Source organism: Drosophila innubila (genome assembly GCF_004354385.1).
Source record: "Drosophila innubila isolate TH190305 chromosome 3L unlocalized genomic scaffold, UK_Dinn_1.0 0_D_3L, whole genome shotgun sequence".
Lineage (NCBI taxonomy): Eukaryota > Metazoa > Arthropoda > Insecta > Diptera > Drosophilidae > Drosophila > Drosophila innubila.
The window spans coordinates 658407-685116 of NW_022995376.1; the positions used below are offsets into that span (position 1 = coordinate 658407).

Below are 26710 nucleotides of genomic sequence, written 5' to 3' on the forward strand. Positions count from 1 at the left end.
TATTTTTACTAAATTTGTTCATTTTATAAACTAAAGCAGTCGAATAAAAGTTAGTTAAACATTCATTAACACAATAGTTGATGTATAATATTTAATTTAAAACTATTTCAAGCAAAACATACAATTTTCTTACTAATTTAAGAGTATGTTTATTTAGTAATTTAAAAAGAAAATAAAAGTTACAACAGTGCGTATGCTTAGCCTTCAAAAATGGTTTGAGCTTATAAAAGGATTATTTGCAAATGACAGCATCATATATGAGTAATATTTGAATACGCATACGCACTGTGTACATACCTCCCCCTCCCCACAAGACATTATCTATCTGAAGTGTAACGATACTGTTACGTATCTCTTATATTTCAACTGGAAGATAATTTCATCATCTTATTGTAACATTTTTATGCACTATAGCAATAAAACGTAACACTTGCTAACTGCAAATTTGCAAAACAAACAAAGTGAAACTTAAACACACACACACACATAGATACTCACACAGACAAACAGCCGCAAAATGCTAAGCAAATTGTAAAACTCGTGACGCGTCGAGCAGCTCAAAATTTTCAACTAGTTTAAAAAAAAACTAAAATTAAATAAATAAAAATGAGAAAAGTAGGATTTTTGTATGCTCCGAAGATTTGATTCCCTTGCATATAGATTTAATTTTCATTATTTAGTTTCTATGAATATTAAAGGATTATTATAGATTATTATATTTCAAATTAATATTTTTTATTCGGAATAATAAATATTTATGTGACATTTAACAAAATAGAAAATTTGATTTTAGATATATTATTTTATGCTGTAAATATTAATTTACTTTTTTAAATTGTATATACAATTTATTTAATTATTTATTAAGTTTTTTATAGAAATATAATTTTTATTTTTATTTTATTAACTATTTATATATTTATTTATTTCACTATTTATTTAGTTTATATTCATAAGCTGTTAACTAAAATTAGTCGACAAAAAGTAATGTTTATTTAAATTTTGAAATAAATTAAGAAATTAATTGTTTTAAAATTTTAGATTATAGCAGAAACAACATAACATTAATTTGTTCAATTTAAATAAAAAATGCACATTTTGTGATAAATTTAAAATGCCCGCTGCAAGTGTATTAAAAATCGGGCTGCTAAGTTAGTTAATAATTTAAGCACGCGCTGCAAATCACACACAATTTTAGGGTCTTTAAAATGAGGCTGACAGAGGAGAAGAGGGGAATAGTGGAAGAGGGGGAGAGCGGGTCGAGGCTAATACATAGTGTCAATTTAAAACTCGGGCTAGGGACGCTAACTTGTCTTAAGACGCTTAACGTTGACTTACATTTGCACACACAACATAAAAAGTATCCATGTGTGTGTGTGTGTTTGTGTGTGTGTGTGTGTATTGCCGGCATAGAATAAGACAATAAAAATTACGACAACAGCAGCACGAGCAAGAGAAGAAGAAGAAGCAGCAACAACAGCAGCAGCGGCATCAATAAAACAAAAACAAAACTCAAGCAGCGAGAGCTTTTTTACAGCTGAGAGAGCGCAAGAGAGAGAACGGCTTGAGAGCGGGTTTTAAGGAAGAGCGCGCATGTCTACAACGAGTGTAGACTTATTGTGTGTGTGGGTGGCATTCGTATAAATGTGTGTGTGTGTGTGTGTGAACAGTGGCTTGCAGCTTATTCGACCCACTGTTTTTACATATAACAAACTTCAAATTAATTTATATTTAAATGGGAACCATACAAAATTAATATTTAAACGCAGATTTGTTAAGTGTTGTTTATAATTAAGCAAATCATTTTAATTTATTTTTATTTTGAAGTATTTGAAATAAATTAAGCAATAAAAACTGAACAGTAGTCAGTCAAATATGCTCCGAGTCACTGTATGTGTGTGTGCGTGTATGTTTGTGTGTGTGTGTGTGTGTGGGCGTCTTCGAACATGTCCTTCGAATTTCCGGGTTTTGCAACTTTGACATTTGCAACATGTGCGAGAGAGAGCGAGTGTGGGAGAGAGAGTGAGAGCGAGAGCGAGAGCAAATTCGCCTGGCAAAAGCTTGCTTTGAATCGTTTGCTGTTTCGGTTTCGGCTTCGACTTCGGTTTTGCTTCCTGTTTACAACCAACACATGTTCGGACCCGACTGACTAGAGAGCGGCAGAGGGGAAGCCTTCAAGGGGAAGGGGTAGCAGTAGGTGAGAGGTAGGAGAACTGCCGAGTGCTATGTGGGTCTGTGTGTCGTTTGCTGTGTTGTCGTTTCGTGCCGGGCCACAGCCATTAAAAGTGTCAGGCAGCGGGAGGAAGGGAGACAAAAAGAGAGGAAAGGAGACCTTTAGAAGGGTGGGGTGTGTTTGTGTGTGGGAGTCGAAAGCAGTGTTGTCAGCTGCTAAAAGCAAAACAAAATAAAAAAAAAGCTTTAATAAAAAAAAATATATAGAAAAAATCCGTTATTTTTAATTTATAAAAATGTTGTTTTACTTATTGAAAGATATTCAAAAATCAAAGAAAAAAAAGCTATCTTTGCTGGCTTAAAAATCTAAAAGATAGCTTGATTAAGCAACGAAAAAATTTACGAAAAAAATTTACTAAATTATACTATAATCAATTTAAGATCATAAATGAAAAGATATATGAATGTTTTTCAAGTTTATGAAATTTTCTTCATTTCTATAATATCCAAGTATTATATTCCAATATACTATATATCCAGTATATGATAATAGCCAATAACTTCTCAAAGTTCTTAAAAAAAATCTTTTTTTGGTTATTGTGTGAGGTGAAGATCGAAAAAATGCTACAATTTTTATAAAAAAATCACATTTTGTTGGGCTAAGAAAAAAATACAAGTCTGCAAAACATACTAAAAATTAAGCCCAAATTTTCGCAATTAAGCCTTTGATGGGAAAAATTTGACGTAAAAAAAGCTGTAGTGGCAACACTGGTTAAAAGGTTGTATGACGGACGCAAAAGTTCAACAAAAGTATTTTGGCCCATTGTATGCCGATTTTGAGGCATTTCCCGCATGTCCTTATTTTTATTATTCTTATTTTATTTTTATATTTATTTCACTTTTGTGCTTCCTCAAATTTTGTTTTTCTTGCTTTTCATTTACTTTTTTTTTTCGTATTTTTTCTTACTTTTTGACGTCATGCGCAAACAAATGAAGTCAACATTATTTCATTTATGGATTTTATTATTAATGTTGAAATGTTGTTGTGTTTTTGTTATTGCTGTTGTTGCGACTGTTACAGTTATGTTGTTCCTCTTGCTGTTGTTGTTGTTGTTAAGTATTTTTAGTGCCCTTTTTTCCTGTGCGAGAACTTTCGTGACTGTTTTCCACTTCCTGTCGATGCCACTGTTGTGTTGTTGCTGCTTCGGTTTATTGTTGTTGTTGCTGTTGTTGCTGTTGTTGTTGTCCATCATTTTGCCAACACAATTCCGGCGGCAACGCCTACGGTGCCTTTAACTACAACAACAACAACAACCACAATATCAATAATAACAACAAGCTGCAAAAATGCCAAAATCTATTGCCTGCTTTCAGGCGCCGCCGCCAGCAAACGTATGTGTGCGCGAGTGTCTATGTGTGTGTGTGTGTGTGTGTGTGTAGGTCTAAGTTTGCTGCATGCTTTGGCTTAGTTTGAATTTAAGGCATAACTATATGTTATATGTGTGTGTGTGTGTGATACTCGCTTTGTGGTATTTAACCTTAATTTGATTTTTTTTTTTAATACCCTTCTCAGGGGCATATTAAATTTTGTGTAAGCTATGTAACAGACAAAAGGAGGCGTGGCAAGCACTATAAAGCAAGTATATCTTACACATTTTTAGTTATGTGCGTAGATAAATTATTTCAAAAATAAAAAAACAAATTAAATAAACAAGAAGATATAATTTTTATATATATTTCAAGAGAGATTTATTATTTTTTTTTAAATAAATAAATAAATGAATTAGTAAATTAATTATCAGTTTTAAATAAATTTCCTGGGTATGTTGTAGCCAATCTTTGCTTAAGCTTACTTGCATTTATATTCTTTTTTGCCTACGCTTTGCTTTTTCTTTCTATTTAATTTTTTTTTTTGGTTTATGGCACACACAGGTACAAAAGTTGCCATTGTTAGTGCTCGTCCTTGCCATATCCTTTTCTCTCTCTGTGTGTGTGTGTGTCTGTGTGTATATAAGTGCCTTAGCTGGCATTTTTTTGTGTGTTGAATTTTAGTTGATTTTTGTTTTGTTTTGTTTGCTTTTTAAAGAGTTTGAGTTTGCGGCATTGATTAAACAATTTCCCCAGTGCGCTTGTTGGGCATTTTCCGACTGCTGTCAGTTGGCCAAAACGACGAACAAGCAGAACATTATGAAAATGTGGACACTCGTATATATGTTATGTATGTGTGTACACATATATATATATGTTTAAAATAGCTGCACAAACAAATTGTTTGACCGCATTTTGTGACTAAAAACTGAGACACGAGAAATGAGCATCAGCTGCTTTTGCTTCGCTTGACAAATTCACACAACGAAATTCATTGCAATTTCCCTCTCTCTCTCCCCCCCCCCTCCCTCTTCACCACTTTTCCCACTCGCATGCAACATTAAGATTATGAAAATATTTTTCACACTTTGTCACAACGGTTTTTGTTGATGGCGTCTTTTGTTTTGCTTTGTATATTTCGTATAATTAATATGGCAAAAATAACGCATACGCAGCGTCAGACGTACAACTTTAAATGGCTCAAATAATGCTACAAAAATTTGTGTAAAATAAACTAATTAAGCCTTGTTAAGGTCCACTGACTCTTAAAAACTCAAAGAATTAATTGTTTATTCAGTTTAATTTATTTCATTTAAATTTAAACAATAATAATATTTTCCTTGTATTTTTATACTAAATTAAATTCAAATATATGATTTTAAAATAGCAAAAATATTTAAATTTAAATTTTAAATTGTTTTTCTGTCGATTTATTTAAATATTTTACAATATTATCAAGTCAACTTTGCTTGTTTCTTACGAATGTTTAAATTTAAAAATTAACGCAATATTTATAAATTAAATAAAACACTTGCCACACATTGTTGCAACTTAAAAGACGCTCCCATATTTTTCTGACGATTTTTCATAAATATTTTACAATATTATCAAGTTAACTTTGCTTGTTTCTTACGAATGTCTATATTTAAAAATTAACGCAATGTTTATAAATTAAATAAAACACTTGCCACACATTGTTGCAACTTAAAAGACGCTCCCACCTTGCCACATTCGCTGTGTGTGTTTTATGTGCTCAGTATAAGCTTAGCTAATTTCCATCATGCCGTCATTTGTTTAATTTATCAATGAGATTTCACACAGGTAAATGCCATTGAAGTATCTTTTGTATGCCTTCAACATTTTCAATTAAAAGTTTTAATTGCAAAAGTGGCTGTGTCATTGCTGAGAAAGGATTACAGATAAACATTTCACTTGCAAGTCTTAAAAAAAATACGTTTACTCAGGAATTGAATATCTAAGGGTTATAACTAAATCAAAATCAAATAATTAAAAGAAAAAATAATAATTCGGATAAGAGTAAGAGATAAGAATAATATTTTAATTTTAATTATTTTTTTATCAAAAAAAAAATATATATAAAATTGGAGACAAATTTGAAATTATTGTTTTCAAATTTATTTATTCAGATCAACGCATCAGAAATAATTTTTTCACTAAGTTGGTAATAAAATCGTTAAAAACTTTGTATCTATAATTTGTATTTTTATTCCGACTTGTACATAAAAGTGACACTTGGCTAATTGCAATTTATTTTCTTATCGTATTTGTCAGATTGTCAATTGCATTTGCTGGAATTCTTAAGCTTATCAGTGTGACAATTTTTATGGTTGCACTTCTATCGGTTGTAGGGGGAAGATTATGCCACATTAATTATATATATATATAACATATATAGACAGATAGTTAGATGTGTGTGCCATTTGATGATTAGCAACTAATTTGCAATCAATAACGTCAGCAACAACAACAACAACAACAACTGTTAATAGCCAATTTAAGTGGCAAAAAACATCACATCAGATTCTCATCGATTGCCGCTTTGTTTATGATGGCAAACAATATTCTTTTTTTTTTTGGCTGCCTGGTTGCCAATTTATGTGTGCCAATTGTTGTAGTTATTATTGTTGTTATTGTTATTATTGTGTCTGCTTTATGCAATGTTAACATGCACATGCAGCCAACAAAATGTGACACGCAAATCTCACTCACAAAAAGAGACTATTAAATGCAGTTTGCATTTCCATTTTCATTTTTATTGCCATTTCCATTTTTCCGTTGCCAAGCAAAATATACTTAATTTAAGTGCCACTTGGCAATAAATTAATTTAATTTAGCAGGCAACGTATTAAAAGAAATATTTCAAAATACATGCTGTAAACCAAAACTATTTGTTGACTTTTTTAACAAATTAATAAACAAGTCTTTTGGGTTGATTTTCATTAAAGAATTATCAATGAAATTTAAATTTGTATTTTAAAATAGAGATTATAATACGAAACTTTGTTAAAATTTAAAATAAAAAATTTATTAATTTTGATTCTTAATTTGTAAAGTTAATAAATATTTATTTTGTGCCACTGTGCCACACATAATCCCACTGTAACTTAGTCTGGCCTCGTATCTTATCTGCTATGTTCATGTAAGATTTACCAGCTAACAGCATTTCTAATCATCAAGTTGACCGCGCACATCAACCTAACTCCCTTCCCTCTCTCTCTCTCTCCCTCTCTCTCTTCCACGCCCGCTCTTCTCCCCCATTCGTATCTGTAGACTGTTGGCTTATCAGCCGCAATATGTGTTGTATTTGTATTTAACTAGCCTGTGTTTTATACAAGTTTTTAATGCGGTAATCAAGCACTTGTTAAAACACGCGGCGTATACGCAACGTTTAGCTTGTATGTGATAAGTGATAAGCGATTTTTCTTGAAATTATGCTGCAATAAATTAAACTTGGTCAACATTAAGAGGGTGTCAGCAGGTGGAAGAGGGAGGGTTTCCCCTCAATTGCTTGGTTTCCGCTTATTGATTTATGAAACAAGTCAAAGACGACGACGATCAAAAAGCAAACGAAAAATGCACAAAGTGTGGAAAGGTGGGGGTGAATTTCTTTAGTTGGTCAAACGAACGAATCACAAATCCAACACCCAACCCCCTACCCCTACCACCTCCCCTAGCCCCTACGCCCTACACTCTTCAGTATGCTGACCGATTATGACACTTTTTTAATGTCATTTTCTCGTTTGCCTTTTGTTTTTTTTATGCTATTGATTTCTGGTTACGACCGTGGGTGTTGCAGTGGTTGTGCCTGTGTACATATGTACAGTCTGCCCAAAAAAATTTCATTTAAATTGCAATAATACTCAATATTATAGCTCAATTTATACATCTTTTTTTTAAATAAATAAATATGCATTTACAGTAAATGCATTATTAATTCCATTTAAATTGATTTAAAATGCCAAAATAATGGCATATAAAATACATTTGGGTTAGAAATAGAGAGAAAGAGAGATAATCTCTTACAGAAACTTTAATTGCATAGTAATAACTATTTTTCCACATTTATTTTATAGCTTAGCAATGAGTACAACACTTTAATAACTATTCAAATATTTCATAATAAAAAGTAGACATTTATTTTTATATAAAAATCAAAATAATCAAATTATTTTCAACATTTATCTAAGAAATCAACAGTAAAACTAAAATTATATTTAAGATAATTCTCACTCAGCTGTTTCCGCTATTGAAACTACCTTCAGTTGTCATTTAGCTTTTCTATACTAAATACTCGAAATAAAAAAATATAAATAAAGAAATACAAAAACAGTTTCTGTTACTCGTAAATGAAACTAAAAATGCCCTTGGCGTTGTCAATGGTTTAATAACCTTATCAATTTGATTAGTCGCCTCCTCGAACTTTGGCCCCAAAAGTGCAGGTACTCATATTTACAAACGAATACACTCATATTCTATGGGACTAATCAGATTCGAGTCTATCGAAGCACATGGTCAGCTATCGATATCGATTTGTGAATATTTTGAACATTTTTTTTGTCATGCTCAGGAAATTTTCATTTGATTTATGGCACAAACATGTTGGAATTTTCTTTGCTTTAAGCTCTGGCAATTTTTTATAATTTTTAAGCCCATTAATATGGATTTACTTTTGCAGACTGGTTGGAACGAGAATACATTTATACCCTAGACAACCTAAAAGATGCGGGTATTTCAAATATTTAGGTGAGTCAAATAATTTCTGATACATTAAAATCCAAAAATACCCTATTAAATTGGATTAATGACTGTTGCTTAATTTTCTGTAAACACTCAGTTTAATTATACTAATATTAATTTTAATAATTGAAGCTTATAAATGAAGAATATTTGTATGAACACCCAGAAAAACTGATTAAAAAAGGTTGTTTAGTTTTACATAAATGCTTTGTTGAATAATGTTTATTTTTATTAAACTCAGTCTCATGTTCAATATTTAGATTTGTATCGGAACACTTAGTGCAGTAATAAAGAGTATAATATTTAAATAAATATCCAATTAATATAGATTAAAATAATATTCCCTTTATTTTCTATCAAAGTTAGGTTTATTTATATTTATTTGTGTTTCAATTTAAAGTCACATGTTTATTACTTAGATATGTATCTGATAGATACCGATTGTATCTGCGTTTGGGGGAATAACTCACCATTTATGCCGCTGATCAGTGGATAATTACCATCACGGCCGCCGATTAAGTTTTTTAAACCAGTTTCGATCAGTGTTGGGGACGATCGCTCCCTGTCGCTCATTTTCTCATAAAAATGTGTGCAATTTTGTGATTATACACGAATTTTAACTAATTATTTGTGTAGGTTCTTTTTTTGTTAATTTTTAAAAGCGCGCTTTGTCAACAATTTTTGTATCTTTTTTTGTTTGTTACAACACGGGGCATAAAGCCGACTCACAACAATAATTATTAATATTGCTTACAATAATTAATAATAGCAACAAATAAAAACTTTTGTATTTTGATTTATTTGCTGGCGTTAACTTTGTTGGTTTTTGTTTTTTTTGTTTTTTTTTTATGTAATATTTAATAATTGGTTTTGGAATCACAATGTACAAAAATTAATGTTCTATGCTAAATTTAATGTAAACTTTAAATATTGCACGTTAACGTTTTTTCTTTTTATTGCTTGGCTAAATATGTAGTTCATTAAACTATATATATTTATATTTAATATTTGTTTGTTAATTATATTTATAATAATTATTTATGCTGCTCGCTATAAATAAAAAGGCACCGCGAATTCATTCAACAATTTTTGCTTGTTGGTTTTTTATGTTTTATTTATATATCTTTTTCTTATATTATTGTTAACAACAACAAATTGTGCTTTAATAAAAAATAACAACAACAAAATACAGTTGGTTTCTTCTGGTATTTTCTTTAGTTTATTTTAGTTGCGTTTCGTTTCGTTTCATTTAGTTTTAGTTTAGTTAAATTTAGTTGAGTTGCATTTAGTTTTAGTTGTAGTTTTAGTTTAGTTGTTGTTGGATTAACTAATTGCGCTATTTTTATATACTAATTTTATTTCTTGTCTTCCTTCGTTCCTGCGTTTTCTCAAATGCCGTTTATTTTAATTTTCTCGCTTTTTTATTGTTGACAATTTGTAAAATATCTCATGGCTTTGTTGTTGTTGTTTTTGTTGATGTTGCTGCAGATCTTTTAATCTTTTTTTATTGAAGGATTTTCTTTATTAATTTTCAATATTCTTCTTTTTCTTTATTTTTTGCCTTATATTTTCTTTATTCCTTTTTTATATATTTTTGGTGTTGCACTAAAAATAAAATCAATTGCTTTTGCTTTTCCTTTGCTTTTGCTTTTGCTAGGTATTTGTTTTGTTTATTTTTTGTGTGTTTGTTTTTGTAGTAGGTATTTATTGTACAGTTATAAAGCACTAGTATGGCATGTAGTTTACAAACTTAATAACAGTTAACTGCAGCTTTCTGAGCCGTGTGGGGTGGGGGGTGGGGGAGTTCTTTGGCAACCCGGCGTGCGACAGAGACAGCAACAATTTGAAGCTTTGCCTCAGCGAGAGCGAGAGAGAGCGCAATTGAGAGAGCGAGCGATCGAGAGCGAGGAATGTGTAGTATATTTACACTCACACACGCGCGCACTCACACTCACTCACACACACACACACGCACACGACAGGACGCGACGCCGACACGATGAGCAGCCGAAAATCGATGAAAAATGTTGACAGCTCAACGACACGCACACACACACGCACAGCTAAAAATCGCACACACTAATTGCGTTGAAAGAGTAGTAGAAAAACGCGCGCGCTTCGCTAGCGTTTTTAAACGCTAATGCTGTTGTCCTTGTTATAAGTAAATTTCTGTTGTTGTTGATGTTGTTGTTGTTACAGCGCGTGGCGTGTTGTTGTTGTTGTTGTTGCTAGTAATTTATGTTTAAATTTTGCTGCTGCTGCTGACGCTGCTGCTGCCGCTGCCTGACGACGACTGTTTCGCTGTCGCGCTGTCTTCGTGCGTAGTGGGTGTCGTCGTCGTCGTCGACGTCGTTGCTGCTATTAGCGCTGCCGCTGCTGGCGTCTATGCTGACTGAGCGCGCATGTGACAAGAGCGAAAGCAAACACACACACACACATACACAGCTAGACAAATACAAATCCAAATACCAGTGCACTTGACGCTTTCAAAGTTCTAAGGCTTTCGCTCTCTCTCGCATAGGACGCGGAAGCAATTACCAACTCTACAACCGAAAATTGAGAGAGCGTCGCTGCAGCTAGAATGCAAATTGAGAGAAGGCTGCAGGCTGCACTTGAAACGTGAGTGAGAGTAAGAAGATTTTTTTTTGCGTTCCTTATGATTTGAAGAGCAGGAGAGGGTGTGCAAGAGTCAGCTGATTTGTTGTATGTGTGTGTATGTTTGTGTTTGTGTTTGTGTTTGTGTTAGTTATGTTTCGTTTCCTTTACGTTTTCGCTGTTTGTTTTTTTAGTTGCTGCTTTTTGCACTATGAGCGCCCGCACCAATACACACATGTGCACAAGCTCACACATACACAGAGTAGTAGTTGTAGTTGTTGTTGTTATTGTTGTTGTCGTTGTAGCCGCTTTGGTTGTCAAGCAAAAAACGTATTTTTTTTGGGTTTTGCTTAAAATTTCTTATTGGACACGTGCTTTTTTTGTTAATTAAATTGTATATATATATAAATATTTTGTATGTATTTAAAAAACAAACATTTTAGTAGTCATTTAATTCTTAATAACTTTTGGCATAATTTTTGTGCATATTTTATGCCAATTTTTTAAGTTGTTTTTGTAGTTTTTTTTGTATAAATTATTTGCGTGCACACGACTTTGACTGTTCATCTGACTCTGACTGGGCAACACGCTGTACAAAAATGCTCGACAACAGCCCAGCAATAGAGAGAGAGCGAGCATGAGCGAGAGAGCTAGCATTAGAGAGCACTACGAACATACAAAACGTACAAATACAACACGAGGTACAGATACAGATACATTTACATTACAGCTCAGCACCATGCTGCCATGTGGCTGCCAACGCGCTCTCCCGCTCTCTCGCTCTCGCCTCGCACTCTTATGCTCTCCCACTCTCCACAACTCGCACGCGCTCACGCTCTCTCTCAATGGGGCCGCCGCGTGCTGAACTTTTATTTTTGGCAACCATTTTTTTTTTTTACTTTGCTCTTTGTCGTGGCGCGCGCAACTCAAAATGACAAAGCTCAGCTTTAAACAGTGTTGGCAATATAATGCGCAAAAATAATTAATACATATTAAAAATAAACAAAAGAAATTTGTTATTTATATGTATATTAATGTTAATTTTAACAATTAAATTTTTGTATAAGCTTACATTAATTCTAGAACACTTTAAGTCATAAATTTAAATAAATAGCATTTAAAGTTGCAAAAAATAATTGATAGATTTCTAGTTAATGGCAATTCAAACACTTTTTCAGCTTTTGATAAAATTGCTAAAATGGCAGCACTTGCTCTATGCTTCAGCTTTAGTCGCTCTGCCGCATTGTTGTTGTTTGCTATTGCTAATTTAAATTTCTATTGTTCTAATGCTCTCTCTCCCATTTGTCAAGCTCTTGGGCTTTGGGCATTTTCCATTGCGTCTCAAAGTTCAATTTGATATTTTTAATTGCGAGCGCTCTCTGCAGCACTTTACGCTCTTAGTCTATCGCACTCTCTCAGTCGCTCTCTTCGATCGCAGCCGGCAGAAGTTGGCGCTGCTGTCGTTTTATTTATTTGTGTTATTTTAATTTACTCTGCGTACTATAGTTTTTTTTTTTGCTATTACGTCAATGCGACGGCAGCGCTGACGTTTGCAGTTGTATGTGTATGTGTGTGTGTGTAGCTGTATCTGTGTGCGTGTATCTGTGTGTGTGGCACTGCGGCAAGCGGTATTCGCTGTTCATTTCAATGTTTTTAGGTTTTTCTCTGATTTATCTGCCATACGCGCCTTTTTTTATTTTTGCCTGCTTCTTTATTTTTATTTTTTTTTTTTTGTTATTTATTTCTAATATTTGTATACATATTTGTATTTGTGTAGCTGCGGCTGTCAGCGACAGAGACAGCGACGTTGGCGTTAGCGTTTGCGTTGACTTTGGCGTTGACGCTGACGTCGCTGTAGCAGCACTCACGTGAGTTCAGTTTTCATAGCTAAAAACTTTTAATGTGTGGAATTTTTGTTTTTGTTGTTTGCATTTCGCTGTAATTTGTATAAATAAACACAGCAGCCTCCTCACTTTGCCACTACCCTACCACTACCCTACCCCACCCACTTCCCTTCGCTCTCCTCCTCATTTATCGAACTTGTAGATATGTTTTTAGTGTAATTTGCCAGCTGTAATTGAATTCGCATTTCACGTACCGAGAAAACGCGTGCAATTAGAGCGCCTTGAAATTATCTGCTTAAAAAGTGGGAAGGAGAGGGAAGAGAGTTGAAAGAAAGAGAGAGAGGGAGAGGGGTGGGGAAATGAACTAGCTAAATAACAAGGGAAGAAATTAATAAGCTGCTAATGAACAGTGTGTTTTATATACAAAACAACAAATTATGAAAGGCTTAAAAAATATATGTATATATACAGTTAGTCAACTAAATGTTTTGGCAAAATAAAAATTAGCATATTGGATTTTTTATTTTCAAAATTAGCAAAGTTCGTTAAAAATAATTTACCTTTTTTATTTTATTAAACTTTTTTAATCTTAAAAACATGTACTTTCCAATTTCAGCGAAACTCGCTTGAGATACTTGAGATAAATAAATAGCTTAGCTTTCTAATAACTTGAAGATCAGATAACTGCAAATACAACGTGCTTTTTAATTTAATATTCTATTTATATATTCACTAATAACATAGTTGCAGATAAGAAAAACAACAAGCTTAACCAAACTGTGCATATTTATAGAAAATCAATCAAGAAAGCAATACAAAAGATACAATTCAATGATAGCATTTTATTGTTTTAAAGTCTGGTAAATCTTAGGACGCACAACTTTACAAGTCAAATTTCTTATCACTTTTAGAAGAATCAATTTAAAGGTGTCGTTTGATACTAATTTGGGCACCAAATGTTGTTTAAAAGTGAAATTTAAAGACTTAAAATTTTGAAGAAAATATGTTTTCCGAAAAGTCAAAGGGGGGAGTACATGATTTTGTCGGAAAAAAAATCGAAAGTAAATTTTTTTTTAAAGTTACTAATATTTATATGCAGAATCAATTTAGAAACCAAATAATAACCAAAATGACATTCCGCTTGAAAATCGATTGAATTTTGACAAAGTTATGGAAGTTTGAAGTTGGTGAAACCTTTGACTTAGCAATTTTACAAGTCAAAAATTTTGTCAGATTTCGCTTGATTTTTAACGGAAAAATGAAACCTCTCAGAATCAAATTTAAAGTGTCGTTTTATACTAATTTGGGCCTCAGGAGTTGTTTAAAAGTGAAAACTTAGTATTTAAAAAATTTTAAAAAAAATTTTTTGAAAAAAATCAAAGGGGGGAGTACATGATTTTGTCGGAAAAAAAATCGAAAGTAAATTTTTTTTTAAAGTTAATAATATTTATATGCAGAATCAATTAAGAGACCAAATTATCACCAAAATGGCATTCCGCTTGAAAATCGATTGAATTTTGACAAAGTTATGGAAGTTTGAAGTTGGTGAAACCTTTGACTTAGCAATTTTACAAGTCAAAAATTTTGTCAGATTTCGCATGATTTTTAAAGGAAAAATGAAACCTCTCAGAATCAAATTTAAAGTGTCGTTTTATACTAATTTGGGCCTCAGGAGTTGTTTGAAAGTGAAAACTTAGTATTTAAAAAATTAAAAAAAAAATTTTTTGAAAAAAATCAAAGGGGGGACTACATGATTTTGTCGGAAAAAAAATCGAAAGTAAATTTTTTTTTAAAGTTAATAATATTTATATGCAGAATCAATTTAGAGACCAAATTATCACCAAAATGGCATTCCGCTTGAAAATCGATTGAATTTTGACAAAGTTATGGAAGTTTGAAGTTAGTAAAACCTTTGACTTAGCAATTTTACAAGTCAAAAATTTTGTCAGATTTTGCATGATTTTTAATGGAAAAATTAAACCTCTTAGAATCAAATTTAAAGTGTCGTTTTATACTAATTTGAGCCTCAGGAGTTGTTTAAAAGTGAAAACTCGGTATTTAAAAAATTGAAAAAAAAATTTTTTGAAAAAAATCAAAGGGGGGAGTACATGATTTTGTCGGAAAAAAAATCGAAAGAAAATTTTTTTTTAAAGTTAATAATATTTATATGCAGAATCAATTTAGAGACCAAATTATCACCAAAATGGCACTCCGCTTGAAAATCCAGCTAGTTCTGTCAAAGTTATGCGAGTTTGAAATCTGTTAAATAGATTTCCACCTTCAAATAGCTTAACTACCAGATTTACTTAATATAAAACGTATTGCTTGAAATTATCTATTCGTACATTTCGGTTATTTCTGTGGCAGCTATGAATCATCCCACACACACACACACACACACACGCACAACACAAAATATGCACAACTTAGTACCCAAAAATTAAAAAAACAAAGATTTTCTTAAAATATATAGAAAAAACTGTCGCCTGTCATCATGTGACATTCTGTGAATGAACAACTAGGAAATGCCAGAAGCAACAGGAGCAGAAACATTGAAACATTGGCACATTGACACATTGTTGACTGGGCAAAGAAGGTTGCCTTCAATCTATCAGATAGACTGAGCAGATCTTACAGCATATAGACCATATATACATGTGTCTATTTAGCCGGAAGGCAAAACGTGTTCAAGCGCAATAAATTATAAATGAGCCTCGAAGCGACGCAACTTTTGACTGGGCCAAAATGCCCCCACCCTACAACCCCTGTCTTCTGTCTTTTGCCTTTTGTCACCTCTGAGAAGAAGAACCAACAAAAGAATAACAAAGCCAAATGTGTGTGAGTCTCCGAGTGTGTGTGTGTGTGTGGGTGTGTGGGTGTTTGTCGTTGGAACCAGCAACGCATTCAGTTGTCTTAAATATTATATAGAAAATAGATGGGTGTATACCCAAAAAAAAAACGCATAGTTGAGATGCTAGACTGGTTAGAGGCCCAGTATCAGCTGCTTAATTACTTAAGTTTTCGTCAGATTAACTTTTTTTTAATATTATTCAGGATTTTCGTTTTATTTTACAAATGTATCGCAAAGTGATGAAAAAGATAATACTTGAGCAATAATGCTCAATACTGATTTTTTTGGGTTCCTCTTATAAGGAAATGCTACAAAAAAAACTAAGCTAAAAAGGATTCTTATTTTAAGGAAAAGAAAAAAATAAATATCATAAGTGAAGAATTCATGTGATTCTTAAAAATTTTTTAAAACAATCCTGAACTACAAACATAACATAGGAGTATTGTTACCAAATTTAGTAGCTCTAGCTGTTTTAAACCCAGAGATCTGGCTGCTCATACGACAGAGAATTTAATAAGCCCTTTTTATGTTCTAGCTACTGGGCTTGAAATAGATATATGTACTATACATAGTACAAGTATGTATCTTCTATATGCATTTGTGGGAGATTGGTAAATGAAATGTTCAGCACAGTTCTTCTACTGCTTACTCTTTAACATTTTGTTGCTGTTGTATTCTCAAGGAACACTCACACACTCGAAAAACTCATTTATTTGCTTTGGCATTTGGTCGCAGTCAAATAAAAATTAAAATGAAAATGAATTTCGACTACAAGAAATTCTTTTTTCCAACAGGCTAAGCTCACTTTGTCCGTCCGTCTGTCAACCTGGCAAATATTGGACTCTTATCAGCCCCAGCACGCATGCATATCACTAAATAAACATACGACGATGACAGCCAAAAAACGTATAAAAAAAACCAACAACAAAATAAAAATAAAAACAAGTTTTTTTCCCTCGTTTTTTTGTATTTAATTTTGCTGTCGGTTTACCTTTATAACGCACATCATGCGTTCTTTTCTTTTTTTGTCTGAGTTCTTATCAAAATCATCAAAGAACACAAAAAAAAAGTTGCCTTGACTACCGCTAAGTTTAAGTCAAATTATGCTGTTCCAAGTTTCTTAAACTGCTTTAAAAACTCAAAAATAAAGCGGAATTTAAATTAGAAAATTAGAGAACTATAAAGTAGTTAATTGCTTTATAAGGAAATATAGAATATTCCGATACAAGTCCCAATTTGCTGTTCCAAGCTTAAAAAACTCAACAAATGCGGTTTTTTTTAAGTAGGAAGATATTCGTAGGATATTTAGATACAGATTTGAAATTATTAATATTTTTTGAATAGTTTTCGTAGTAAAATTTAAATAATAAATTAAAAAAAAACACAAATAAAAAATAGACTGCCATCAACCAAATATTTAAAAATGGTGTTGAATTATTTAAATTAATTAATTAGATGCCTAAAAACTTAATTAAAAAATTAACTTTAGCAATTTGATTTATTTTTATTTATTACTAGCATTAACATAATAATACATGATACACTCTTTAAGTAGAGAATTAACTTTAATTATCAAGAGTAATATACAAGATACATTTACAGATACAATTTTGTCAGGTAGCTCAACTCTTGCCACATTCATCAAAAATTGTATATGTTTCTATTTGTGTTTGTGTTTGTGCAACACGGTTGTTATTCTGTTTGCTTCTCTAATTTGCCACATAGATTACATACAGCTCAGTCCCATTATCAGCTATATACACACATACAGTTAGTCAATTAAGTGTTTTGACAAAATCCAAAATTAACACTTGTGAATATATATTTTTGATGGATTTTCAGACTTCAAAGAACTCCTTAATAAATTTTATGATATTTATATATTTTTAAAAATAAAAAGCACATTTAATATGGTTAAAAAACATTCTTGACCAACTGTATACACAAAGATCTGAACTACATTTTGCTCTATTTGAAATCTCGCACATTGATACGTAAAAGCAACAACAAATTGAAGACGACAACGGAGGCAAGTTGTACAAATTAACATACAAATGAAAATCGGAATTAGTACATATGCTCTATGTAGGGATCTATAGTGGCTTGAGGGACTTACGGGGCTCAAGAGGGAGGGTAACAGAACATATACAAATGCAAATGAGAGCACTTCTCTATCAGATCGATCAGCTACTAAATATTCGTGTTTAGTTCGTGTTGCAGCAATTAATTAGCATTACTCTAATGAATTAATAACACCAAACTACGAGATTTGTAGTTTTCATTTTTTCTCACTATGTATATCAGAGAATTTATGAATCTTATTTAATATTATAAGTGTACTTGAAGTTCTTTTCCAATTATTTCTACACAGTTGCCTAATAAGTCAATGTAGTTCCATTATTGTGAATCATTGTTCAATTGCTTCATTGCCTGCACTCATCGTATTTTACGATTTTCACTTAGAAATATCTCAGATTCAAGATAAAAAATCATAACTCTGGCAAAACTTAAACTATTAACAGGCGGAATATCTTTTTGATCATTATTTGATATACAATTTATATGCTCATTTGAAAATGTAATTATTTTTTACTAATGCGGATTTCTTTCTTATACAGTCTTATTATTAAAAAAAAATAAATACCAATTTGTCGAAATAAAAAAAAAAAATTCTGAAAAAGTGTTAATTTATAATTAAGAATTTATCATACAAATATATATTCTTTTTTTCATTAAAAAAAAAATTATTTTAACTTACATTTAATATCAGAGTTTAGTTAATTTATTCAAAAAAAATTAAAATAAATTGTATTTTTGAGTATTTATTTTTATATACATTGTACAGTCTCTGCCAAACAACACAGAGCGAAAAAGTTTAATAAAATTACAAAATACGAAAGTATTATCATTGTGTCTCTAAAGAATTCATGTTATTTTTTGTGCTTTTTTATTTGTCGCTCAGTAAAAGATATTTTGTAGTATTTTCCTGAAATGTGCTTAAATCATTTCCTGTCAGTTTTCCACTCCCCTTATCACTGCACGCTTTTCCACTCAAAATGCCATTGATTACAATGCATACAAATCCAATTTCCAATTTCCTTACAAAGCCAAAGGCCAAAAATATTTTTACAACGAAAACTTTGGAGCAACAACAACAACAATATTGATATTACAAACTGCAGTGCAATAACAACAAATGCAAACACAAAAAAATACAAATAAATACACACATACCCAGATAGACACACACACACACACAAAGTGCACGTGATGTGCACAGTAAAAAATAAAGAATAAAGACAAACAAACACGCACGACTTAGGCTGTCAAACAAAACGACAAAGAAAAAGAAGCACGAGTAACTTGGTACACAGGAAAAAATCATTCTAAATTCAAAATATTAATTTCTGGAATATAGCACGTGTTTTTGTTAAACAGGTATTATTGATACAATTGTTAATTTAAAACTATAAGAACAATGTAGTTGTCTGCAATTATTTTTTTTTTTAATAGTCCAAAAATATCAGAATATTTCATTCAAGTAAAAAAATATTCCCATAGAACCCAAATAAATATTTTTTTACGCAAAATTAAAACTCTTACACTGATAAAAAAAAAACTTTCTAAAAATCAATATAAATGATAAATCCTTGCAAACAAAAATAGATCCAGCATTACATTTTATGAATGATTAAATTTTTTCATTAAACCTTTACTTAAATTCTTTTATCTTTTCATTTAAAGTTTTTATATTATAAATAAAATGTTTATTTTACATCAATTTGAATTTTGTTACTTAAACCCTTATTAAATACTTTTACTCTCTGTTGGCTGTTTTTAGTCGACGTTAAGTAATAGTTAAAAATTTAAAATACAAATTTTATTTTGATAATTAATTTTTTATCAGTGTACTTGACCTACATATGTTGCACACAATTTAAGATTATCCAAGATTATCATTTTTTGTACATGATTAAATATTAATTTGATTCCGAAATCCCGTATATTTTTTCTCAGTGTATCCTTTCGTTCCACTGCTACCTATCACCTCCACTCCCCTCCTCACACTTCCTCCCACTTGAACTCCCCCTTTGAGTGCCGATCATTTATTAACTTCAGCTTGTCTTTGGACAGTGTGTGGCAAGGACAGCTGTAGAGGGTTGTGGTGGGCGGGGGGAGGGAGGAAGGGTGTTGGGAATGGCAGGAAGTGCCCTTAAAGAGCGCACGCACACAGTTAACCAACACACACCTACACAGTCGCCGCACTGGCTGCGTTTTTATTGACCTCAAAGCTGCGGGAAACCTGAAAATAATAATAAAAACTAAAATAATAAAAACACGCGAATTTGATTGAGCTTTTAGTTCGATTCGCCCTCTCCTTCTTACACTCTCTCTGTCTCTCTTTTTACCTTGGCCAGTTAAAAGGCAATCGCTCTTGCCTGTTTTTTTTTTATTACTGCTGCCGTTAATTGAATTAATTTTTTTTCGGTTTGTATCTTTATCAAATGACAAACAGAATTCATATCTTTTCTGTACTATTTATATTTGTATTTAAATTTGTATTTGTTTTTGTCTTTTCAAGTGTAAATTCAATTACGATTTTTCGTGTGACGCGCATGCTAGAAATGGGGCGTGGCACTGCCCACATAAATGGTTTCTTGTCAAGCTATAAGATTTTCAAATATTTTTGTAAAATATAAAAAATCTCAAAAAAAAAACAAAAAAAAAGCTTAAAAAATATACAAAAATCAGAATCAAAAAATAAGTATTAATTAGAAAGTTTAAATAACAATAAATATTTTAAAATATCAAAGTACAAAATGATAAAAAAAATATAATGTTTTTAATATGTGTAGAAAAAAATAAATCTTTATTGGATTCTTAAGCTAGTTTGATTAAACAATCCTTGATTTAGCATAATAATAAAAATGTCCCCAAGCGTTTTATTTGATTTTTGAAGGTTCCTTTTTAAGAATAGACATTTTTGTAACTTAACCATAGTAAGAATAATATGTTTGAAAATATTATAATACAAATCACGTAAATCAAACTATTTTTTTTTTTTTCAGATTTTGTATTTTTGTATTTTTTTTTTTTTCATTTGAATTTTTCTAATATTCCAATGTTAGTTTTCTAATTAACTTTAAAATTTTTAATCCCATTTTCTTCATTTATATTTTCAAATTCTTGTTTTCCTTTTTTATGTATGTTTTCAAATTTTCAATATTATATCTTGAAATTCTTCGTCGTTGACCTTGAACTAAACATTTTGTTACGCATAAAGTTAAATTCATTGAACAAATTTTGTTGCTGCTATATTAATAAATAATACATAGATTTAACATTCGTGCCTTTGTGTCGAAAAATCACTAGAATTTTTCAATTTACTGTCTGACAAAACAATGACGAAGGCAAACAACAAAGCGACGGCTAAAACTGTCAATTATAGCAAACAGATTACAAAGCAAATGAGGTAAATGATGGAAGGGGAAATGCTTGGTGTATGATGAAGGAGAGGGGAAGGGGTAGAGGTAGAGGTAGAGGAGGGAAAAACTAATGCTGGACATGGGCTTACATTGTGATGGATCACTTAAAGTAGCAAACGCAATGGAAACCAATTCAAAATAAAAAAAAAACAGAAATGAGACCCCGGCAAAGTGTCAGTTACAAGAGTTCAAAGCAAAGCAATAGAGAAAAAATAAATATATATATTTGAAGGAAGGAAAATATGGGAAAATTCAGTTGGGAAAATGTATCGCATAGTCATACCCAGAAACTGTCAGCATTGACACGCCATTCTCACCTTTCACACCCACTCAACACCAGCAGTACAGTGTTGCCATCTATTTTCTTACAATTATAAAAAAAGGAGGATATTTTATTTTTTTTAAACATTTTTTTACTTGTGCATCCATTTTATTTATGCAAATATGCAAATATGATAATTAAAATTTTAAATACATATTTTTTTTATTCACTTTCAGTAATAATCAATATCATCTCTATGGTAAGTGTGCAGCCATAGACCAAAAGGCTCCCAATATTTCAAAGATACAAATTAAAATAAAAATGATTTGTTGGTTTTTTTTTTAAATTAAAACCGCTTTTTCAATGCTTTGTTAAGTAGTTTGATAACAATTTTAGAGATATTTTGACGTAAAATACTAAAATAATAATGTAAAATTTGACTATAACTCTTTAATACAATTTAACTTGATTAAGAAAAAAATAAGGTTTCTTTACTTAAGGTCCTGTTATTAATACATGCAGCAATACTTCAAGAATTCTACTGTTGCCTGGGTTTGAGTTTTTTTTTTTTAAATAAAAATAGCCTATTTTGACGGGAAAAGGCTGTTCTGGCAGCACTGCTCAACACACACACGAATACAGATATGAATTGGAGTCCTAGGGGCCAATGCAGCGACGCTCTTCAGCACGATTCACTCTCTCTCTCTCACCCTCTCTTTTACTCTTCTCTTGCCCATCAATACATCAAAAAACGTGCGGTCCTCTCCAGTGGCACATTTTTCATCATCTGCTGACACTTGGCTGCTCCAGTGGCAACAACAACAACAATAACAAGTGTGCGACACCACAAACACAACAAGAAGCAGAACAAAATATGAAACGAACACTAAGCAGCGCTGCCGCAAACGCTGTCTACATCGCTGCTCGCGTCGACGTCGACGTCTGCGTCTGTGTTTCGCGTTGAACTAAAGTACAAGTGCTCAAGAAACAATTGAAAGTGCACCACATAAACAACAACAACAATAACAACAACAATAGCAACGACAACAACAACAGAATCGCACACCACGTGGTTATTAAAGTTGGCTTTTCAATTAAACTTTTGCTGGCGCTTGCGAGTGGCGCAGTGCACAGTGGTGCAAATCGCAACATAAATAAACAAAACATAAACAAAAAAATATACAGTTTAAAAATATTTAAAATTTGGCTTAGAACCTTGATCATCTATTTCGAAAACAACACTATTATACAATTTAAACGATAATATAGTTTGATTCACATAATTGTATACGTATTTTCAAGTCTTTCAAAAAAATGTATCGACATAAAAAGCATTTTTTTTGCTTATCTTGCGCTGTTTAAGATGTGTAGAAGAAGATTTTATAAAATATAAATATAATGGGTGGGTGTTAATTTTGTCGGTTTTGAAATTTATAAATTTATATTGGAATTTTGAATTGTATATGTCTTTTCAAATAAGACATAAAATAGCTGATACTTTCAATGTTCGTTAATCATTAAACATTTCTTTAAACTCATATTTTAATGAAAAGCAAATTAGCAAGTTTATAAATATAGTAGTAAGTATGTTTGTGTATATACATATGTAAAAAATATAACACATTGATTAACATCTTAGACTATATTTATAATATACATGCTTATTAATTAATGATGTTTTATCATATTACATTTGATCATCTATACACATATTTCACACATTTAATCGATTGCAATTTCGCACGCTTTGAACCACAGTAACAACTCGTTTGCTGTCAGTTGTGTTTTAAAGCTCTCTCACTCTCCCACTCTCTTGTGCTTGCTTGGCCTTCTCTTCGTTTGATACGTGCTATGTTAATTATGTATGTTTTACTCATGTTTTCATTTGCACTTCTCAGTCTGCTTGCTGCGTTCGCTTATTTCAACTTCAACTCTCTCCCTCTCGCTCTCTTCCATCTCTTTCTCGCTTCCACTTGACTTCAAGCACTTTTCTATGTTTACGGTTTCAATGTGAATGTAATGCTTAAATAATTTAATGCTTTTTTTTTTTTTGCACTCTGCGCACACACATACGAATTTATGTATCTATGTTTACACGTACGCACATTCGTCATTTGTCTATCATAAAAAGTTTTTGTTGCTGATATCTTGTTTTCTAGCCAATACAATAAATAAATACACACAGTTAGTGAAGAAAGTATTCTGACAAAACAACAAATCACATCTTTTATTTTTAAAAGTTAAGAATATTTTTAATAATAAGAATATTTTTTATATATATTTTGTGTAAATTTTTTAATTGTGTCAAAGCACTTTTTGAATCTAGACTAACTGTACTTGTGTGTACATTTGTGTTGTAGTACGTGTATGTGTGCAAATTGATTGCTTGCAATTTATATGCGTGCTTGATTGGCAGAATGTATCGTTTTGTATAATTTATGGCGCCTTCTAATTAAAAACGCTTACACACACACATGCATAAGTTATTACATGCAAATATACATATGTGCGTGTGTGTGTGTTTACGTGGAGGGCTTGCCAAGCAGGCCAAGCTTAAAGCTTTCCTCTCCCGCGCTCTCTCTCTCTCTCTGCTTCCCGCTCTCTTCTCAAACTCGCTCTCTATGCAAATCTCCTCTGCGTGGCAATGAATGATCGACGCACGTGTTTATATCGAATCAAAGTTGTTTTTAGCCAGATTCATTTCAAAAAGCTACAAACAAAAAAAGCGTAGCGTACACTAAAAAAAAAAAATAATTGGTATTTAATAACAAGTCATCTCAATACTTCGAAATTCTCGTAACGGATTGCAAAATTCTCATATTAGGTTCGCTTTTCGCAATCCTGAAAATCTTAAAATTAATTGGTATAACTTAATTATACTTTGATATTAATTTATGTCTGAAAAAGGTCGAAATATATTAGTTAAAGTATACAAAAATCTTAAATACATCCCAATGTATAAATGTTATGTAGCATCGATTTGTATGGGGCAAAGTATTTAAATTCTAAGATGCTTTCAACAAGAAACTTTTTGAAACATGCAGTTTTTGTATTATTAGCATTTTAATATTAGCATAAGTATTTAGTGTTTTTAGTCCGATTGGGTTACATTTAAAAAATGTATGTACTTGTTTGTAATACAAAATATTTAAATCTAATTTTAGAATGGCATATATATTTTTCCAAGTGTAGACATTGCACTAATAACACACACACGCACGCACTCATAAATACGACCCAAATGCAAATGTGCATGACATAATAATAATTTTGACGTGGTTTTTGTTGTTGTTGCTATTGTCTACACGGCGCCGGCGACGCGTCTCAATTAAAGCTCTCTGTCCCTTCTCCTTCTCTTTTGCCTTTCACCTTCCCCACCCGGATTCTCATTCGCAGTGCAATTTCATATTTCAACTCAGTTCGCTTCTCATTCGATTCTGTTTCATTTAAGAGTTTTGCTTTTATTGCTCTCTCTCATTTGCATGCGATGCGTGTGGGAGTGAGACAGACTGCTTATTACGGCATTTGATAGCGTTGCAATTTTATGTGTTTTTTTGTTGTTGTTTGAATTGTTATTGCACATTGACGTAATATCGGCTGGAAGCAGTCGAGACTGTGTGGATGACAAGCTGTTTTTTATTTTTATTTTTTTTCACATTAAAATTAAAATGGGGAATAAGCACAAAGTTTGAAGGGCAGCAGAACTACGAGTAAATCGGTATTTGCTAAGAAATACACAGCATATCAAGTAATTTTTCTGACCAGGGATCGTTAATCTTAGACGTGAGATTAAAAACAGTATTTGAGTAAACCTTAAAGTCGTAACAGTACTAAAGAAAAATGTGCACAAATATTTCATTTCCCTTTTTTTGTGGTATTATTTTTTCAAATCAAAGATATTTTTTTTTTAAATCAACTCCATTTCTTTATAAACCAACTAAACTTCAGTAATTTCTTGATTTTATAATTGATATCACTGCGGACGGCAGTTCGCGTTAGTGACGAAAGCAGCACGAAGGGTGCGAAAGGCGACTAACTATATATACAGCTAAGTTGGAAAATTTGCTACGACTGTCCGATCAGATCGAGTTATATACCGATCGACAGGTTTAGTTCTAACTTACAAAATGGCGTACTAAAACTTTTTCTAACCAACCTGGGTCATGAGATACGGGGGTGTAAGTGGGAGGGGAAAAATTTTGATAATTGCAGCTTATGGGGCCGTTGAGGCTTTTTGGTAAAATTTTTTATTTTTTAAAAATTCTACTTAAAAATACGCGTCGATTGATACCTCAATCACCCAAATCCGATAACTGGTTCAAAAGATAATTAAATTTGAAAATTTTAGTGGACTTCTCAAAATGAAGTGAAAAGTCAGTTTGTTTGTCTGTTTGTCTGTTTGTCTGTTTGTCTGTTTGTCTGTTTGTCTGTTTGCATCAAAGCGCTAAAGAAGCTTAAATGTAATGATGGGGATTGATTCCTTTTCAAAATCTAGAAATGTTTGTTCTACGACTTTTCAATTTCCCGCTAGTTTAGCGGAAAACGCTAAATCCCGCCAAAATTGAAACCTCAACAGTTTCCAAACCATAGAAGCTACAGATATGTTCTATATATCATTAGAAAGGTGTGTTTGAGGGCTTTTAGGCGTACCTTTAAACTTTTTTTCTAAAGTACTCAGGTAACATTTTACAGGTGAAATCAAGTTTTTTAGCTTACATTTTGGCGATTTCTGACAAAACGGCTCTAACGATTTTTGTTAAATTTTAATATGTTGTAATACGTACAATTTCGCGTTTTTTGGTATATGAAACATAAATTTTGGTTGAGGGGTTCGGAAGATATTACCTGTTAAGTGAATAAATACATTTTTCTATCGGTCGAAAATCACGTTTTAGTACGAAAAACTTTTTGGTTTTATGAGATATCTCAACCAAAATGATACAATATGCATTTAACTTGGTTTTATATATTCTGACCAAAGTTGGTTAAAATCGGACTACTATATCATATAGCTGTCATAGGACCGATCGGGTAAAAATTAGGTTTTAGTATGAAAAACTTTTTTGTTTAATGAGAAATCTTAACCAAACTAATACAATGTGCATTTAACTTGGTTTTATATATCCTGACCAAAGTTGGTTCAAATCGGACCACTATATCATATAGCTGTCATAGGACCGATCGGTCCAATATTAAGTCTTAGTATGAAAAACTTTTTTATTTTACTAGATATCGTAACCGAACTAATAGAATATGCATTTATTTAAGACTTATATATCCTGAACAAAGTTGGTTCTAATCGGAACCACTATATCATATAGTTGTCATAGGACCGATCGGGTGAAATCCAAGTCTTAGTATGAAAAACTTTTTT

The 26710-nt window shown here is 31.7% G+C and overlaps 1 protein-coding gene across 5 annotated transcripts in view; it reads right to left on the reverse strand.

Moving 5' to 3' along the window:
- The window catches only part of LOC117787198 (hepatic leukemia factor), a 55596-nt gene extending 46403 nt beyond the window's left edge, over positions 1–9193 (reverse strand). For 2 of the 5 annotated variants that reach the window (XM_034625660.1, XM_034625659.1), the window contains exon 1: positions 8769–9193. In XM_034625660.1, coding sequence (XP_034481551.1) covers positions 8769–8871 — 103 coding nt within the window. In that variant the 5' untranslated portion in view covers positions 8872–9193. The remainder of the gene's footprint in view (positions 1–8768) is intronic. The other 3 variants (XM_034625662.1, XM_034625658.1, XM_034625661.1) reach the window with 3 other exon arrangements.
- Positions 9194–26710: the final 17517 nt, after the last annotated feature.